The sequence below is a fragment of the Eucyclogobius newberryi genome, unplaced genomic scaffold, assembly GCF_026437365.1.
Source record: "Eucyclogobius newberryi isolate DKJ021-1_F unplaced genomic scaffold, fEucNew1.0.hap1 SCAF_13, whole genome shotgun sequence".
Classification (NCBI taxonomy): Eukaryota; Metazoa; Chordata; class Actinopteri; order Gobiiformes; family Gobiidae; genus Eucyclogobius; species Eucyclogobius newberryi.
This window is the reverse complement of record NW_027315757.1, coordinates 23,886,666-23,905,490: the sequence shown is the minus strand read 5'-3', so window position 1 is coordinate 23,905,490 and position 18,825 is coordinate 23,886,666. Positions and strand designations below refer to the sequence as shown.

The window sequence follows — 18,825 nt, the reverse complement described above, 5'->3', positions numbered from 1 at the left end:
ATCTTTTCATATAAGATAACGCTCAGTGCTTTATTGTTTCTCTGTTGTCTCACAGCTGCATGTTTAGTCTGACCTCAAAGTCAAGATCCATCTGCCGGGCCCCACGCAGCCGCCCTGTGGCCATACCACCTGGGAGCATGAGAGATACTGTCCACAGCCTTCCTTGGGCTGGTAATTCTCACACAAACGTTTACTGTGCCCACTTCATTACGTTGCACATTAGATCTTCGGACTGGGAAACCTTTTTTTTGTCCCATAGAGTAAATTGACTTCCAAGTGTATAGTGTGAGGTATTCAATAGTGTAGTATAGTGTGAGTGCTGGGTCAAAATTAAACATAAATAGTTGAATATTACTCTGGATATTATTTAGCTTTGAGGTCAATTTCATTTTTCATTCGTCGATATTGAAAAACTGCTCCTGTGTTGTAACCAAAATGTATTTTCTACTCAATATATGAATTGATTGTCTTCTTCAAATCCTCTCCATCCAAATAGGAGCTAAACACGGAGCCGGAAATAAAGTTTGATTAATTTAGGACAAAACTAGGTCGAGAACAGGACCAAACCAAGTCTAAATTTGGACTCAAACTGGGCCCAAACCAGAACCCAGTTTGAACACGCCCTCATTGTAGGTCTTTATGCCAGCCTTATTCTAAATGGGAGTTTAAGTGTTTTGCCCAATCACACAACATTGTATTGCTGAAGCGGGACTAGGAGCGTGAAATCCATCTGATATCGGCATGATGTCCAGTTTTAGTTTAACGACAAAGGAACCAGGATGCTAAACCAACTGATGATTTATGATTCAATTATTTATTTGACAGTTATTTGAGACAGTGAATATTAATGAATACATTTAAATTACTGTGTAAAATACCAGCAAAGTTTCCATCTGTTCCATCTGTCCTTAGAAGACTAATACAAAACATTACAAGCAAGACAACGGGACAATGGGACAATAAAGGCTTGGACAACTAAAGATGCAGTTTGAAAGTGGGCAAAAATGGGCGTTATCTTATCGTCAGAGGAAGGCTATTCTAACAATAAATGCAAATGTTCGGGATGAAGCAACAACATGTTTTGTACTGCTTTTAATGACAAGGAGAATTCTGTAACTATTCTTCACAAAATGTATTCCAGATCTTTTTCCCAGAGGTGCAGCTTGTTGAGAGGACAAGCTGCACAGTGCTTTATCTGTGTTTTCCACTCACGGACATTGTTTGTGTGAGAAAGTTGTGCTTTCGTTGGAATGGAGGTCAACGTTCACGTGTGTGTGTGTGTGTGTGTGTGTGTGTGCGAGAGGGAGTGCCGAGCGTCAAGCAGCGAGGAGGCAGTTATGGAGGTACCTCATAGCCCTTTATCACATCCACAGTCCTATCACAGCAATGGGTGTAGTGGATGTAAACCCTGTTGTCAGAGCTGATGCAGGTGTTTGTGTGCAGGAAGGGCAGCGCTCATGGGAACAGCCTCCCCCAGGAGTTTCCCAGCGGGTGAGCTTTGCGAGTTGTGTGAGTGACAGTTGAATTGCCGGGAAAAATATGCTTTACCTAAATCACTTTTTCATCACAAGTTTCAATATCAGAAGTGCAGCCTCTTACATTAAAAGGTGTCGATGCAGAACCAATCGGCAAAAATATACAGAAGCCAGCATGTTGGATTGATTGGTCGTAATCTTCACTCCTCACGAGTCAAATGCTTATTTCTAGTTAGTTAGTTTAGTTTATTTATTGGTTCCCGTCAGATACGTTTCTTTGCAACAGGCAGAGCTGCTCAAAACATCACCCACATTCAAAAATCACACATTATCTGAACACCAGACAACACCCCAGTCACATGGAACGTACAAAAAGTCCACAAACACACCCATGTATATGTTTTAATACAGTTTTAGCAAGATTATTAAGAAATGATGCAGACTATAAATAACATAACACAGAATAACAAGGCGTATTATTTAACATTTTTGATTTAATTTAAATGTATTGGTTGTGCTGATTCCTCGCTTTCAGCACATGGCACGTGATGGAGTAAATAATTGCTGAATCAATTAGTGATCATTCCTATTGTCCAAAAATCACTGTTAATCTGATTCATGCATTTTAACTTTTAATAGATGTTTTGAGCATTTACGATGAGGGAAAACTCCATAAAATGCTGCAAAATGCTTCATTTTGACCCCAGCCTTCCTTCTTGGTCCCGACCCGCATTTTGTGAATCACTGTTGAGAACTAGACGGTGGTCCGTGTTGTTATCATCTGCTCTGTGGTGTCATATGAGACTAGTGACCTTCTCAAGCTCTCTGTGCAGACTTTGACAAGACGTAGACTTGTGTTGCAATACAACACAAAGAAATAGTCTCCATACTCACTCAATACCAATTTCAATGCTGTAATGACAACAAAAAAAAGTTTTGGACAATAATTCAACTCAAAAGAATGTGTATATTTTGTTCTTATTGGACAGGATTGTAGTGTGAAATCGAAATGATAGCGGGAAGGACATTCAGCAAAATTGTTCAAGCCCAAAATTGAATTCACCACAGGCCACTGAATGCAAAGTCCAATTTTTGTGGAAGGTCAATTTTTTTTTTTAGTATCAACACTTGTTCAAATGTGTATTTAGTTTCAACGCTCATTTTATTGTCGACTAGCATCTGATTTTCGATATTTTGACAAGCCTAATGTGGACGAAGCAACTCAATTAAAGTCAAATTAGCTTATCGCTTATTATGTCTCATGAGATAAATAATACCAAACATACACAATACATACATAAGAAGCAGTAATGTGAATTTCACATGTTTTGTCTCCCCTTTTTGCTCAGGTTCAACTCCACTGCCCACCTAATTACCCTTTACAAGTGTTTGGACCTCTGGACACCTCTCCGTCTCATCGTCTTGTGTGGGTGCCCCGGAGACCGTCACCGCGGCGACCCCCTGCCTCTGTTTCTGCCCCCCCATAGAGGTATGCACTCAGCCCTGTCGTAGCTCTAGGCACTGCATGTTCTTGTTATGGGTTGAGCAAGTGCATTACTCATTTCACATACCAAATTCCTACCACATGGCGTATTCTCCATCTTCCATCTTCTCCTAATACCACACCAAATCCGTTTCCCCTTCTGTACCTTCTTCTTCTGCTTAGTCATTTCCATTGTGTCTCATTGCGATGTCCAGGAGTGAGGATTAAGCTTGATGCTGTCTAATCATCCTCTCTTCAATGCGGAAGTCTAGAAGTTTGACCGAGGGCTCACAGATCTCAGTTACAAGCCACTTTGTGTCCTTTGGCAAAATAACTACCAGGATTTCCACGCTTCAGTAAGAATCTACTGTTCCTGTATAAATAAGTGATGCATAAACCCAACTGGTATGTTTGCTGTTATGGATAATATCTTTCTGTCTGGCCGTAAAACATCGAACAATTCTCATAAAGTTGTTGGTGTGCTGCAGCTGACTATAGCTACATAGACTTCACTGCAGTGAAATGGTACTAGACCAGCACACAGACATTGTTTAACAGCAAATCAAATTAAGTTTTTATAAATTTACGACAAGTACAAAGTGAACTATTTGGGAGTGCAATTAGAAAACTGGCGGTTCAAACCAGGTTTAGGGTGTTAATATAGCAGTATATTCTGTAATATTCCCTTATGTTAACACTTTTGGATACATTTTTACTTCTAAATGGGTAGAATAAGTCTTAGTGTATGTATTCTTTCTTTTTTTTAATTATTACCACCATTTTTGGCTGGTTTATTATGTTCATCCTAGAAAATACTTAAAGGTGCACTATGTAACTTTCCCACCGCCTGCTTGTCTCCATGAAGATGTCACTGCTTTGCCTGGAACGTTCCAAACTATGGCATTTTAGCTCTGACCTGGTGGCTTGTTTCCATGGAGATCGACAAGTTTAATGCAATATTGTGGAACCTTCTCAGCACGGCAATAACATCCTCATGGAGTCAAGCAGGTGATGCATCCTCGACCACAAAAGTTATAAAAGCACTTTTAATCTCAATTTTCATAAAAATAACAAGCTGCTTTGTACTTTTATCTACTCCTTGGGCGATATCATTTTGTTGTGACACTGAAGTACATTTCTGGCCACACCGCTATGCATTTGTGTCCATCCATCTTCCGTCGACATAGCACCCTTTACCTGAACCAGACAGGTGAGGTAGGGTTACACAGGCGTTACCCTACATTGTGTTTGTCATTCACACAAGCGCCATAGCGACAACAGAGGCTGCAACTGTAGCTGGAGCCCGTAGCTGAAAAACCAAACTACAAACACGCAACAGTGACCACAGGTGTGCAGGGCAGGTATGCACACAACCAATATGCAAAAGCCCTGTCTCCGTGTCCAACCCTCACCTGTCTCTGATTCTCTGCGACAGGAGCCCGGTAGAGCAGCCTCCCGCGGGGCTTTTGCGTGCGAATCCAGCCCCCACCGCCGTCCCCCCCCCCTTCCATCGAAGCCACTGAGGGAAATGAAAGCTTTAGGAGTTCATTATAAAACAACAAGAGCTGCACCGGGAGAGTGCTGCCAGGGCCATGAGCGATCCCCTCTGTTATCCTAGTTTTATGTCCCTCCAAATCTCTGAGCCCCCAGTCTAGATCTATGTGGCTGGCACACGGTAGGAGAAAAACAAACGCAGCAGTGTTGTCGAATGAAATGTTTACCTGCGCGGTGGTTAGGTATTGTCGACTTTTTCAAGAGACTGCACTACTTGGAGTCACTTTTTGACACTGTATTTTTACTTCTACAATACTCTTACTTGAGAAAAAGTGCTGGTTCCTCTTCTCACTTTATGTCGACAATATGCAGTTATTTTTAAATGTGTGTTTCTTCCACAGACGATTTAGTTCTCATTTTTGTGTTTATTAGTTGAAAATACCAGATTTTGTGTATTGCTTTATGTTTGTCCCTACTTAAAGTTCAAATTGTAAATCAGATGCGAAATCTAGACAGTTATTCTTAACGTTACTTTTACTTGAATAAGAGTTTCCTCGTACTTACTACTATTATTTTGAAGTAACTTACTTTAGTACATTATTTGGCTATTTCATCAACCTCTGGTAATTTGATTTTGATTTGACATTTTGAGCTAGTGCACATGGTCATAACAAACTGATTTGACTTCATCAGAGGTGGAAAATAACAAAAACCCACATTACTGTAATTGAACAAAATATTTGGGTAATTGCACTTTTTTGACAAGATTTTCTAGCTGAAACTTGTACTTATATTCTAGTAAAGTTATAACATTGGCTACAATTTAAATTATAGGAGTATAGAGTGCAGCACAAGTCCTACCGGTAATTGTCCCAGTCACAGCTGTTTCACCTCAACTTCTACCTCTTTCTTCACCTAACACAACACATTACAGCTCTGCGTCTGCTCTGATTGGATAATATGTGTATTCTCAACTTTATTCGGCTCCAAAAAGCTGGACTGTGCTGTTGAATCAAGCCTACGGGCCAAAGAAATCCTTTAAAAAATATAAAGTAAGCGTCTACTGGTGTTTTTTTCATATGTATATACTTTTACTTAAGTAGACTTGCAATATTGGCAGCAGTACCTGTAATTTAGAACCCAAACAAACCAATGGCAAGTAGAGAGAGATTTTGTCACCCATTTTTTTCTAATTGACTAAATATATTTTTCAAAACACAAGACATACAGCAACAATGAATACCATGACATAATTGAGACAAAAATCACACTAGGTTTTATTATGTTAGTTTACTTTCAATCGTATGACTTTTTAATTAAAAGTATGATGTGTATTAAGTACTTTTTCGACAAAACATCTCTTGTACAATTCATTTAAAATCTAATTCAAGTATAAGTCTAAATGCACATATCAGCTTTATTTTGTATATGAAGTAGTTTTCCTTAACTTCTGTTTTTTTACGTAACCAGCTTTGATTCTCCTATGATGCAAATACTTTCTGTTATCTAATTAGTGATCTTGGAGGGTTCTTATCTTAATTCCACATCAATACTGCGGCATAGGAAACAAACTGCCACTTTACTTTACATGCACATTTGCTCTCTGTCGTTATAAACATCGAGCCTGTCTCAGTGTGTCGCAACATTGGCCTCGTTTAAAGATTATTACATAAATCAGAGGCAGCACTTGTCCCGAGACAAGGCGAGCATCAATCACCTCACTATATGTCACGATGTGAGCTGCTTTTAGGCCATTAAAACCATGAAAATAACCAGTCATTTCCAAACTGTCTTTTAATTTCCCTCTATTTTAAGTGAAGCTTTCTAATAATGAATAATAACGTGTAATGACAGCAATTAGACGAACATCAAAGCCCCAGGGGGACTTATTGTAAATGTCTTATACAATGGCCCTCTGTATTGCGCCAAAAAATGATTATGATTCATGTTTAAATATATATAAACTGCCTCTTATTACAAGTTGGTAAATGTCAATTCCGAAAGTTGTTAAACTGAGGTCAACCGCCGCACTTCACTAGTCAGCCCTTTTTTTTTCTTCTTCTTCTTCTTTGAATCATCATCTTTGTCATCAGCTTCATTACTGTTGTCAGTGCTTTCGGCTGGAGGCACAACACCTGCCCCCACGTGCCCCCCGCGCTCACCTCACCCCTCACCTCACCCCCTCACCTGATGCCAGGGCGGTTGTGGGTGACACAGGCAGCGGGACCGCAATGAGTTCAGATTAAAGGAAGGGCGGGGCAGCATCAGCAGGAAGTGGTTTTGGTGGATTGACTCTGCAGTTCTGGGCAGGTGGATTTCACTGAACTCGACGCACGCGCTTTGGAGAAAGTGACCAGTGCCTCGGTTTCAGATTACGTCATTTCATTCATTATTGTTTAAGTGCAAACAAACAAACTAAATCATCATTGTTAATTAATGTGCGGATCGTGCTGTGGGTTGTAAAAAGGCTTATAGTTGTAAAATCGACCTAAACTTGTGAATATTTCCTGTAAAAATAAAGAATAACAAATAAAGAATATTCAATAGTTAGTATAAAAGTAAAAATACAGTTACATGGCCAAACATGCACTCAATTACAAGTCCTGCTGCCATAATTGTACTTGTGATTTCAAATGTGGTTAATTACAGTTATAATTATACCCAATAATTATACTATACTTAAAATTTGACTGCAAAAAACTACAGTTACCGCACAAATATACTTGATTACAGTAATATGAGTTTTTGTAATTTGTTCCTTTCCACCTCAGTGTTCAAGTTAGAAACACAGGGTTCTGAACTCCATGTGAAAAAGGTGATATTATTTAAAAAGGGTCAGCATTTAATTTTATTTATTTTTTTGTGTGTGTGACGTCATTCAGCCAATAAGACACTGCAATGTACAAATGTATGTCCATTTATTTAATATAAACCAGTTTTAAATATAAAGAGCAAGATCGATTGGCAATATATTACCAGAATATTAACAGAGACACTGTACAAAAACGTAGCATATACACAAGCTCATGTATCTACAGCACAAAGGTCTTTTGGTATTTGCTTAAAGATGAAATGAGGTAGAAAATATATATCTTTTTACAGTGGTATATACAGTTACCCTAAACATTAGACGCTCGCGATGAATGGTTTTGGTAGTGCGGAGTACAGATTTGGACTTTTAGCAGATAAACAAACTGAAATATTATGACATTATTATTATTACGCATTTCGTGCCTCGTTTAGAAAGTGTACAATACCTATACAAACTTTGATACAGGCCCCTGATGACACAGCGAGTTCACGCCCTTTCCATTCTCTATTGCATTGTTGTCGAAAAATAGTGTTGCGAGTTTGATTTCTCAAGGCACTTTCCTGTTTTTCTAGTACCACATTACGCTAAATGCATCGATTTACATAGACATTTCCATAACATCAACCGAAGCCCGGCTTGTTTCTTTACACAATGACCCTGATCATGCATGACGTAGCATTGTTTTAGTGGCGTATACCAGCCCTAGCAAGTGGCACGGAGAAAACATATTAAATAATAACATACGTATAGAGTTATCTACTTGCCACAGCAACTTAAGTGCTTTTATCGATCGTTAAAAGGGGTGTACAGCAGTTAAAAGACAGGCAGATCCCACAAAAGGCACCTCAGAGGCGCCTGGTAACATAATGGGTTTTAAGCAATATAAAAACAGCAGTAGGGCAGACTCAGTGAATTTCCAATAAATAGTCAAGGGATGTTGTAATTGCAAGAGCTCCAATGCGAATTCAAAATGTGTATAATGTAAATAGAAACTCAATTATTTACGCAGGTTGTTTCCTCACATTAACAACTAATTGGAAATGGCTTCTTATTAATTGCTTTTTGCAGCTTTTTGTTTTGAATGTGTCGCGTTTATTCGTGAATTAAAAAGGGGACCAATATTTCACATTATAAAACACCTCTATAATTTATTATTTAAGTGTTTTCCTCAATGTGTACTCTGCAACTTTTCTAGTGGAGGATCTACAACCTGCTTGCTTTGTCTGGAATGTTACACAGTATAGCATTAAATGTACATATATTGCATTCGATACTTTACGGGTGATTTTATTGCTCAAAATACCATGCAAGATGTGTATTGCTTCACCTCTCCATTGATTTGACCTGCTATACAACCTGGTGGCCTCAACTGCTTGTTACCATGGAGACGGATAGGTTTAATGCTATACTTCTGAACATTCTTGGGCAAAGCAATAACATCTTCGTGAAGGCAAAGCAGGTAAGTTACACCCTCCAGCAGAAAAGTTACACCGTCCATGTGAAAATCTAAGCTGCATTCGGTTTTTAAATACATTTCACACAACTTTGAATTGCCGTTGCAGATTATTAACATCCAGTTCAGTCCAGTACAGAAACAATTCCTCTTTTTTTGGAAGATCGGGATTTCGGTGCTTTGAGCAAGACTCATGCAGTGAAATCTTTGCCATATACCGACACAATCTGCCATTTTCAGTCCATGACACTTCCTCCAGTTTCCATAAAGTACATAGAGTTTTTCAATGTAATTTCTCTGTCCTTGGGTCTATCCATTTTTGCAGGTGTACACTTCCTCTTCTCTGATGCACGTTTGGCACTCCACATGGCAGCACCAGCGCACCTGACAGTGGCACGACAAACTGGTGAGCCGCATCGCCGTGTTGTACCCCCGTCCGCAGCACAGACTCTGACAGGTGGTGTCTTTGGCGCAAGTCCTTCCCCCCGTCCCGGCCGAGTATCGCGACGCCCTGCAGAAGCTCGGAGAGTCCTCCAGGTACACCAGATCGGTGGTGCGCAGGTTTTGTCCGTGTCTGCGCGGCCCGGCGAGTTCCGCCTCCCCCGTGGCAGCGTTGGTGACACTCAGGACCTTCACCGAGTTGTCGTATTTGTACTTAAGTAGCCGTCCCGTGTCGTGGAACGGCGAGAGCTGCTTCCAACACGTCCGTACTGCGCAGGAACCGGAGACGCCATGGCACTTGCAAGTCGTTTTCAGACCACTCTTCACCGCCTGTTGTAAGAGCAGGGAGATAAGTACCACCTCAGAAAGTATTTGACAGAATAGGAATGCATAGTAAAGGCTACTTTTTGGGACGCCGGACCAAGCTCCTGCCTCAGATTGCCCCACCGACATTGAGAATTGAGTCAAATGTAACTTAAAAATTAAGTAAACAAAAAATAAATCTCATTCATTAAGTTTTTACCCCCCAGAAAATATATTGATTGATTGAGTATAATTTGTGAAAGAAAAGCTGTCTTCATCTAAGTATTGAACGTTCTATCTTTTGCAAATTTGTTAAAAAGAGCCAGGTTAGTCACAGTATGACACTTTGGGATGAGAGCTGATTGGCTGGGCAAATGTGGTCCCCCCTGCTTCACTTTTCTGTCAGAAAAAGCTATAGTGGCCTAAAAATAAATGCATGTGAATTCTTATGATATGCCTAGGAATACAGATTTGATAGGTGTTATTACCTACTTCCTCCTTTCACGGTTGGAAAATCAGGTACCCCAGCTTTAACTTGACGAAAATAAAGAGTAAAATGAGACCAAACTAGAGCAAAAACTTTGTGATGGCCGACATATGAACTCAAACCATCAGAAGATAACACAAACTTCAAATGCTCATGTGTGCTATTGGGACAAGGTCTGCCACTACTCCAAATAATCCTTTAATGTCTGGAGAAAATGTTGATTGTATTCTTGAATCAGGATCTAGTGATTAATTGATTCCCAAAAAATACTTGTTGCAGTTGCAGCTCTAACTTGAACCCTTACCACAGTTTGAGAAACCACCAGCGTAAAGGATGGGAAAAAAGGTAGAAAGGTGTCAACTTCTTCCCCGTTTGATTCATTGCTTGGCCTCTTATCTGAGAGGTCTATCTGAGCCGGAGTGAGCAGGTTTCCTTGAGGGAAGGTTCGGGGTTAGAGGTGGTCTACACTTATACTTTGCCTTCAGCTGTTCCTCAGTCAAAACGTCTGACACTATGGATTCTAGATGAGGGGGCCGCTTGTATTTCATTAAGCGTACATTGCTCATTTTGGACAGCTCCCCTAGATTCTTATAGCTCTCCAATGTGTCCGAACTGGCTCCGTCTGCGTCTAACTTTTCTGGAGCCCGAGGCAAACGGTGCCGACTGAGGAATCCGCCCCTCTTCTCGCTACATGCCTGCTCACGGGAAAAACATTGATAAGAATTTCTGTCTCAAAGCAAGCGGCAGTAACGTCGCAGTGGTTCGCGAGGTTAACGTGACTAGTGATCGGTCAATCGGAAGATAGATTGGGGTGAAAGAGGTTAGTCTGAATTTGAGGTGAAGCAAAGGGTAGTCTCGCGTTGAAAGGTATTCGCACAGCTCCTTCTTCAGCAGGTATGAATCCCCTCGGGGCGCCACTGAGAAACGAGGGCGCACCGGGCCGCTCCGTGTTTTGGTTAACACAACCTCTGTCTTCTTTTGGCCACATTAGCGGAAAACATTAAACTGAGAGGTGAGATAAGATAAATAGCTCTTCCTGTTTCCCGTTCTAACCCATCCCCGTAGGAGCGCAAGACAAGTCCCCGGGGGCAAAGCACTTGTACACACCGGTGGTTATGAACATTAGCAGGATTTATGAAGAAGTAAGTGAAAAAAAATGCTTGCTCGTATATTAAAAAGAGGCCACAGTTACACTATAATCGTTCCTCACTGACGGAAGACCTTTAATTTTCCTGTGGGCCCGCACAGCAAGCTTTATCATGTCTGAGAAACACCTGGCTCCAACAGTTCGCCAGTCAACTTGTCTCCCCGTACTCACCCGCTGCTTGGCTCTGCTCTAGCCATTAAATGAAATTATCTTCCGAATAAGCGGGCACTTATTTGGTTGGCATTACATAACTTTACAAGCCCTCTGATGGCACTCTATCAGACGTATAATTGTCGCATCCCAACTCAGCTTAATGAAGGCATAGCAGAGCACTGATCAAATTCTGTAGCGTATTTACCGGACTATAAGTCGTACCTTTTTTCATAGTTTTGGCTGGGATGTATTATATTTATACTTATATACTTATACTCCGAAGCGACTTATATGTGATATTATTTGTTATTTTCACACTTGCAACCGCCTTTCATACTGTCCATACTATGTTTTTTTCATCTCTATTATGCATTTTTTAGCTAGTGCGCGCGACTTATACTCCAGTGCGACTTATACAACAATCTACGTAATGCGTTTCTCTTGCAGTTGTTTGTCGACGCTTACCCGCATTCCAACGTTGACATTGTGGGCGTCGACCTGTGCCCGTAAGTCCTTGCTGACTCTTTTCTGGCCCAGGAACTTCTTGATAAACTTGGTGCTGTATTTGAGGTTGTCTCCGCAGATGCCCCACTGCCAGGCCTCGCGGTGCTGGATGCCGGGGGAGTCGTCGCACGTGCACCTCTCCATGCGTCCCGAGCTGCAAGCTTTGGCCAGGGCGTGGGTCAGAGCGGCCGAGGACACAGCCAGGAGGAATGCGGTCTCTTTGAAGGCTAGAGAGGACATAAAACGGATCGGTTATGTTCGGTGATGGGTAAATGAGAAGGTTCGTTAATAAAGGTGGTTTGCATCCTGACAGTGCACTTAAGTTTATCTGTGTCTGATCTAATCTATTGCTAAACATTTTGCTAAGCTGTTAGCCTAATCTATATCTGTTATCTGTCCCTAACAAATAACAAATAAATCAACAATAAATAAGGAAAATTACATAAAATAGTTGTTTCTTGTCAGCTTAAGCAACACTGCAATGGACAGATGCAAAACAAGCAACTTTTTAATTTACTTTTACAATGTTTACAAGTTATCCACCATACCACAATCTGTAATGTAATTTCTTTTTGGTTACTCATTGTTGTTTGCTTACCCCAGAGACATGCATTTTAACCAATTAATTATTATTTTGACTAGGAAGGCTTTTCCAAGATGAAAGTGGATAATCGCGCCACCCTTTTCCTCTGGGAATGGGCGCTTTCCACAGATAAAAATAACCACAGCGCACTCGGCCACACCACAACTCTCTTGGCTCTCTACTCCCTCATTAGCTCCGCTGACCTGTTCATGCTCTCCCACACACTCATATCCATATGTATAAGCATCAAAGAGTCCGCGCGCTGCAGCTGGAGAGCTCTGACACAAGCTACACTGATCTATATGACTTTACAATTCAATAAAAAGTTTTAGCAGTAGCATTTATTTCATCAGGAAAGTTTGCACAGCAGGTTTAATAATGCAGCCTACAAAAACTACAAGAAGTTTATCATTTGTTTACATTTATAGGCTAAATACATACAAAGCTCACGTTTGAACAGCAATCTTAACAATAGCTCACACAAACTTGAAACATTTTTACATTTAGAGGCTAAATACATACAAGTCTCAAGTGTAAAAGCAGAATTATTAATACAGCCAACAGAAACTAAGAAGCATATCATTTATTGATATTTATAAGCTAAGCTTGTAGGTACAAGCCTCAACTAGTAACTAATTAAATCTTCAACTGGTATTTCAAACATGCTTAAACAGTTTAACAGTAGGCGTATAATTTCTTCAGGAAAGTCTAGCTGCTTTAACTTGTAAAACCTACTATAAACAAGTTGAGACGATTGTACTCATTTGCATTTACTTCACGATAAGCCTCATTTATAGTAACAAATCAAATTTAGCATTAAACTTTCTTGTATTCTTCAAACAAGCATAAAAATCACAGCAGAATGATAAGGTTGATTAAAACATGCTTTGCGCCAACTTGAAATAAAAATTAAAAGAAGGAGAAGCTGTCTCCAGACAATAAACCAATTTGAACTTGCCTGTATTCTAACGGGCTATATGCATAACAACACAAAAGCATTAAACATGATGCAGTGTTGAGTAAAACATGACTGTCACCAATTGAAGAAAAAAAAACATTAATTTATTTAAGGACATAGCATTTACACTGGACGAACCAGATGCAGTATTTTAAGTGTTATAGCAGAATATGCTCATTTTCAACACCTGCCCATAGGGCCAAATAATTGAAGGGAATGCAAGTTATATAAAATGAAAGGGAAGCAAGTTATGTTAAAAAAAATAAAAAAATGACAATAACACCATGCTTTATCGATTCGTTCTCTGTGCACTTTGAACCAGACCAATAACCAACAGCTTCCCCCAGTTCCAAACCACAAACAGCATCAGATTCTCCTCAGACTCACCTCTCTTCAGTAAACTCCCGCGCCCGTCCAGGCTGCAGTTCCAGCGCTCGTTCCTGAACTGGTAGCGGCACTCCAGGAGGCTGAGGCGCACGGACTCCCGCAGCGTCTCCGCCAGACCCGGCTCCCGGCGGCACAGCCTCTTCTGCCGCCGGGTCAGGGTCATCTGCTCGCACTGCTTCAGGTGGGCCTTGCCATTCGGAGCGTCGCCGGAGATGGGCCCGGGGAGAAACACCAGAGGTTCCCGTCCCGTCAGCCTACAGGTGAAAAACACAACACAGACACATGTTAAAACAGTGGAACGATTTGGAAAAAAAATAAACATTTGAAATTGTAGCCTATAATTAAACCTGTTTCAACCAATTAAAATGCGTCCATCCTCATAAACCCCTCATAATTAACACAAATGCGCACATGAACCGGACACTTTGAAAACTAATGACTTTGCATGACTCAACAGAGAAACCACATTTAAGTCTCTGTTTACGAGTTGCAAATGATAGTCCACCTGTCATAGTTAAAACAAACAAAAGTAGCGTGAGTGAGGAGACAAACTTAAAGCGTTCCAGACCCAAAGTAAGCTGCGGTGTGCGCGAGGAGGATGCACAGCGCCATAAGTCGCAGTAGGCAGGCGGTCCGTGGAAGCCTGGAGCCCATGGTGCCGGGATGGGGATGCTCTTCATCTCGCTGTTTCTTGAACAGAGAACGTGTTTGCCGCCCGGCCGGAGCACCTCTTTAAGGGCCCCACACAGACTGACTCCGCTGCGCCGGGCCCACAGGTCCGCTAGAGGCAGCGCGCGCTCGGGGCGTGGGGCAATGCGCGCATCACTTTGCAGCATCCTCATTGGATTGAGGTTAGTAATGTTACTGGATATCACCTCCCACTGCAACGCCACCCACCTGCACGGGGCTTCCAAATGTTCTTCTAAATCCATCCATTTATATACTCTTATAGTCTATAGAGCAAACTGTAGAAGAAACTATAGCTCTAATATATGCCTGTGAGTCCACAACACCCTTATGGCTTATTAATATTAAATTAATGGCTTTTTGTTGCACCTATTGCCCTCCACATCTACAACCAGATTTTGTCATGGGCTGATCTAACAAACACTTTTAAGCCTTTATTTAACTCATCATAATTTTTCCAAATGTTATATTTGTATAGCCAATATATAAGTAAATATATATTGTTCAAATAGAATTACATCAAAATGACATGTATTGGTCATAATGCCATTTTATCGTTGGCCGCTTGGGGGCGGTAGAGCTGTTGTTTCCTGCTCCTTGTGTCAGAAGAACTCTCCCACCCGGAAACAAGAGGCACTTGAGACAGAAGACTTCACTGTCAAACAACCCCAGGTAAATGTCTTCTTTCATGACTCTTGAACATTTGTTTACACCGTGGTCCGTCTGAAATGCGTTTCCCTGGTCCCGGTCGCCACGGTTATACGCGGTGACCATCGCTTCTGAGCTGACGCTGAAAGTTTGTGGTCAGAAAACATCAGCTCAAGTTGATTTGCATCGCGCTAAAATGTCTCGTTTTCTCATCTTGAACGTCACATCGGGCTCTCGTTTCGCCTTTACCCTCCCGCAAAACGACTTTAACTGTTTCTAATCTTTTACATGAAGCTGTCATTATCCGCAGCTGTCGTGAACAAACTGATCCCGATCATTTGTGCGCTTGAAACGTCTCTTTAAAACCCTCCTTACAGCGGACTATAGGCTGATTATTATGACTATATGACGCACAAAGGCGTGGTACTTGCGGTATTTAGTTGCATTTATGAACGGGGTGGTGCATTATTGCGCCTGTTGTTCTTTACCTGCCTTCTGCAAAATTAAGACGTGTCAGGTTGGATTACACTGAATAATGGAGTTTCCCTGTCTGCCATTTCCACAGCCTGATTTTATTACTACGACCGGTTGTTTACCATTATTATTCCGATATAACCATACAGAATGCGCAATTCCTCCTATGTAAAGTTAGTCAAAGAAGGTTACAGCATATATGTCTTGGTAATCTGAACCTGCCTTACTGGTTTAGAGTGTAAAACCTCACTTCCTGCTGCTGCTTTTGTGTCTGCAACAACCTGGACTATACTGTACATTTTAAAAAACAAAATCATACTATGTTGTTCGTTGTATTTCCCTTAACATGAAAAGTATAATATTAAAAAAAATACATTAAAAGGGGGAGGGGGGAGTACAAAGTAGTTCCTAGTCTCAATGATTTCTACTAGAAACACTCAACATTATTAAATATCCCGCACTACAATATTAAAACGTGTAGGAACAAGTCAAAAACGTGTAATATTGTCTGGCACATTTTCTGCATGTCTTTGTTAAATAAGTTAATTTCAACATAATGACCATATCCACCCTGACAGTTCAATATTTGTAGCTGAATCTTATATTTTGCCACAATGTGTTGCAAGATAAAATTCCTGCACAAAATCTGCACACTGAGCTGTTTTCTTCTTCTTCTGTGCTTTGCATTTGACATTTGAGAAGCTGTATTTACAAACGAGCAGTTCCACAGTCACAGCTTATAGCGTAAATTGAACCAATGATGTCAAAATCTCGTCTTGTCTGCTTCTCGTCGCTGCAATCTCGTGTCTTTTCTCGTTTCCCGTCCAGTCCGTACCTTTCATTCTTGCTGTGTTCTTATTCTCTCTTTTAGATAACCAAACATGGGTGCTTTTGCAAGTCTTTTTAAATCCTTCTTTGGCAAGAAAGAGATGAGAATACTGATGGTTGGACTAGATGCTGCTGGAAAGACCACCATATTGTATAAACTGAAACTGGGAGAAATTGTTACCACAATCCCAACAATTGGTAAGTTTCATGGCAGGTGAGAAAATGTATTTCTGGGATTGCTATTATTTTGTTGTAAATTGTATGCATTGTGTCCTAGGTTTCAACGTGGAGACTGTAGAATATAAGAACATTAGTTTTACAGTTTGGGATGTGGGTGGCCAAGACAAAATCAGACCGCTGTGGAGGCATTACTTCCAAAACACACAAGGTTTGAAAATAATCATTACAAAATCCTGCAAGATTCACAGTGTTAAAAGTTTAAATAATGACTTGCCTGGATGCATCGTCAACTAATGCGACTGACAAAGTATTCCGTTTCCAGGGCTGATCTTCGTGGTCGACAGTAACGACAGGGAGCGCCTCGCTGAAGCCAAAGAAGAGCTGAACCGAATGCTGGGCGAGGACGAGCTCCGGGATGCCGTGCTGCTTGTATTCGCGAACAAACAGGTAAATCGCCGCACCCCCGCAAAACACAATAAACGAATCCTCCTTTGATAACCGCCTCTTTCATTCAGGATCTGCCCAACGCGATGAATGCTGCAGAAATCACAGACAAACTGGCCCTGCACGCGCTGCGTAACCGTAACTGGTACATCCAGGCCACGTGTGCCACCAGCGGAGACGGTCTGTACGAGGGACTGGAGTGGCTCTCAAATGAGCTCAAGAAGATTTAAAAGAGTGTTTGGACTCGGCGTAATCTCTGGTTATTTCCCCCTTTTTTCTTTCTCTGTTGGACTTTGGCCCAGCGCCCCCTCTAATCCCGTATCTGAAGGATGGATGTGTGTTGCGTGCATGTGAGCGGGAGCATCTCTTGTTGTGCCTTTTTTAACGCGTTACTTTTGACTCGATGTTTTCTGTTCAGGCCAGCGCCAACTACACCATTTGCACTGGTTGTTTCAACAGCTGAAAACACTTTAGGGCTACAGCAACTCTTTCAAACTCCCACAATCCATATCAATTTAGCTCAACGACGACTGCCCACCACTTGGTTAAGGAAGTAAAATTGCACGTTACTTTTTCCCATAGATTTTTAAAAATACCAGTTGTATAAAAATGGCTGAAAGCTTGTTCAAAGCTACAGTAATCACATATTTAACTATTTAACATTTACTTCCAGAACCATGGGGGAGTCAAAGTGGGCGGGATTGTTGAGCTCTATATTGTAAATGCCTGTGATGGCTTTGGTGGATTTAATTTGTCACTTATCTAAAAGAAAAGGCAACGATAAGCTTTGTGGTGATGCTTGAATATTAAGCACCTTGAAACTCACTCACATCCGAAGGCAATAAATGCTTGAGTGCATGTTTACATATATATGAAGGGACATTACAATGTGTTGGATTCGTGGGTTTTCATTGTCACCGAACAGTGACGCCTCTTTTCTCTCGGTTGAGGTTTGTGAATTTTTCTTCGGGTATTGTATAATTATTTAAACTTGTTCTGCATGTTTAACTTGTGCATGTTCAGGTGCTGCCTTTTGACTCTCTGCTCTTGGGGCCAGTTTACATAAGAATAGGTCTAGTTTGCTGTTGGACTGGTCTAGAGCTCAGACATTCCTATTCCACGTTGTTGAAATGGACTTTTGGCACGTTGTATGAATCATCGCGGTAAACAGGGTATTATCTTTTGTCCTGGCCTTCTGATGTCATTGACAAAGCTCATGGCGCTGGCACAAATCTTACTAAAGCCCTTGCAGTGATAACAATGACATTAAACGTCCACAACAACAGTAATATATCTGTAATATTAGTGAAAGAAACCCAATGCAAAGAGATTCAAAGAAGATTCCAGTCCTGAACTGTACATTTGCTGCATTTGTTTTTGAATTAATTGTTAAATGGATAGTAGATTCATTCCTAATACACTAAAATGGTACTTGATGAGCAAAACCAAATGTATTCTGTATATGTGCAATGTGTTTTACTTGACAAATGGCATCACCTGTTGTACTTATGAACGCTTTACAGTTTCAAGATTATTTCTATATAATTGAGTGGTTTTAATACATTTTGAGTTCACAATAAAAAAAAAAAAATACATACCTGGTGTTGTCATTAAGACCATTTTTATTTTATTGTTCACATCCAAATGCTTTTTTTTGTGTCTGTAGCGTGTTGTGTGTGGATGAATGTAATGTTCCTCTGTTACCACTGGAGGGCATAAAAGTCACATATAAAACGGTTATTTCAACTGAAAAAATCTATGTCAACATGAAAACAACTGGAAGAAAAACATTAACCTTACTAATGCTGGGTCTGGAACTGAATAAGCCAAATATTGTAAAGAGTATTTACTTACAGTTGTCTTATTCAAGTAAAAGTTGTGTTG

The 18,825-nt window shown here is 40.8% G+C and overlaps 2 protein-coding genes across 2 annotated transcripts; one reads left to right on the top strand and one right to left on the bottom strand.

Annotated features, from left to right (window-relative positions):
- Positions 1-7,353: 7,353 nt before the first annotated feature.
- Positions 7,354-14,496, bottom strand: wnt9b (wingless-type MMTV integration site family, member 9B). Its single transcript, XM_072442994.1, has 4 exons — positions 14,249-14,496; positions 13,681-13,934; positions 11,714-11,979; positions 7,354-9,488 (listed from the first exon to the last, which is right to left on the bottom strand). Exons 1-4 carry the CDS (start codon positions 14,332-14,334, stop codon positions 9,027-9,029), a joined length of 1,068 nt encoding a protein of 355 aa, XP_072299095.1. The 5' UTR covers positions 14,335-14,496; the 3' UTR covers positions 7,354-9,026.
- Positions 14,497-14,987: 491 nt separating this feature from the next.
- arf2a (ARF GTPase 2a) lies at positions 14,988-18,004 on the top strand. The gene is made up of 5 exons (XM_072442996.1): positions 14,988-15,047; positions 16,366-16,515; positions 16,595-16,705; positions 16,820-16,944; positions 17,013-18,004. The coding sequence occupies exons 1-5, from the start codon at positions 15,044-15,046 to the stop codon at positions 17,169-17,171; spliced, it is 549 nt and encodes a 182-aa protein (XP_072299097.1). The 5' UTR covers positions 14,988-15,043; the 3' UTR covers positions 17,172-18,004.
- The last annotated feature ends 821 nt before the right edge of the window (positions 18,005-18,825 follow it).

What these genes read in the sequence shown, in the direction of transcription:
- wnt9b (XM_072442994.1), bottom strand. Translation starts at nt 14,334, where the DNA reads ATGGGCTCCAGGCTTCCACGGACCGCCTGCCTACTGCGACTTATGGCG. An exon ending in CGGGAGTTTACTGAAGAGAG is followed by an intron (nt 11,980 to 13,680) that starts GTGAGTCTGAGG and finishes TGTCCTCTCTAG; the next exon opens with CCTTCAAAGAGACCGCATTC. An exon ending in ATGTCAACGTTGGAATGCGG is followed by an intron (nt 9,489 to 11,713) that starts GTAAGCGTCGAC and finishes CTCTTACAACAG; the next exon opens with GCGGTGAAGAGTGGTCTGAA.
- arf2a (XM_072442996.1), top strand. An exon ending in TACCACAATCCCAACAATTG is followed by an intron (nt 16,516 to 16,594) that starts GTAAGTTTCATG and finishes ATTGTGTCCTAG; the next exon opens with GTTTCAACGTGGAGACTGTA. An exon ending in TTACTTCCAAAACACACAAG is followed by an intron (nt 16,706 to 16,819) that starts GTTTGAAAATAA and finishes TTCCGTTTCCAG; the next exon opens with GGCTGATCTTCGTGGTCGAC.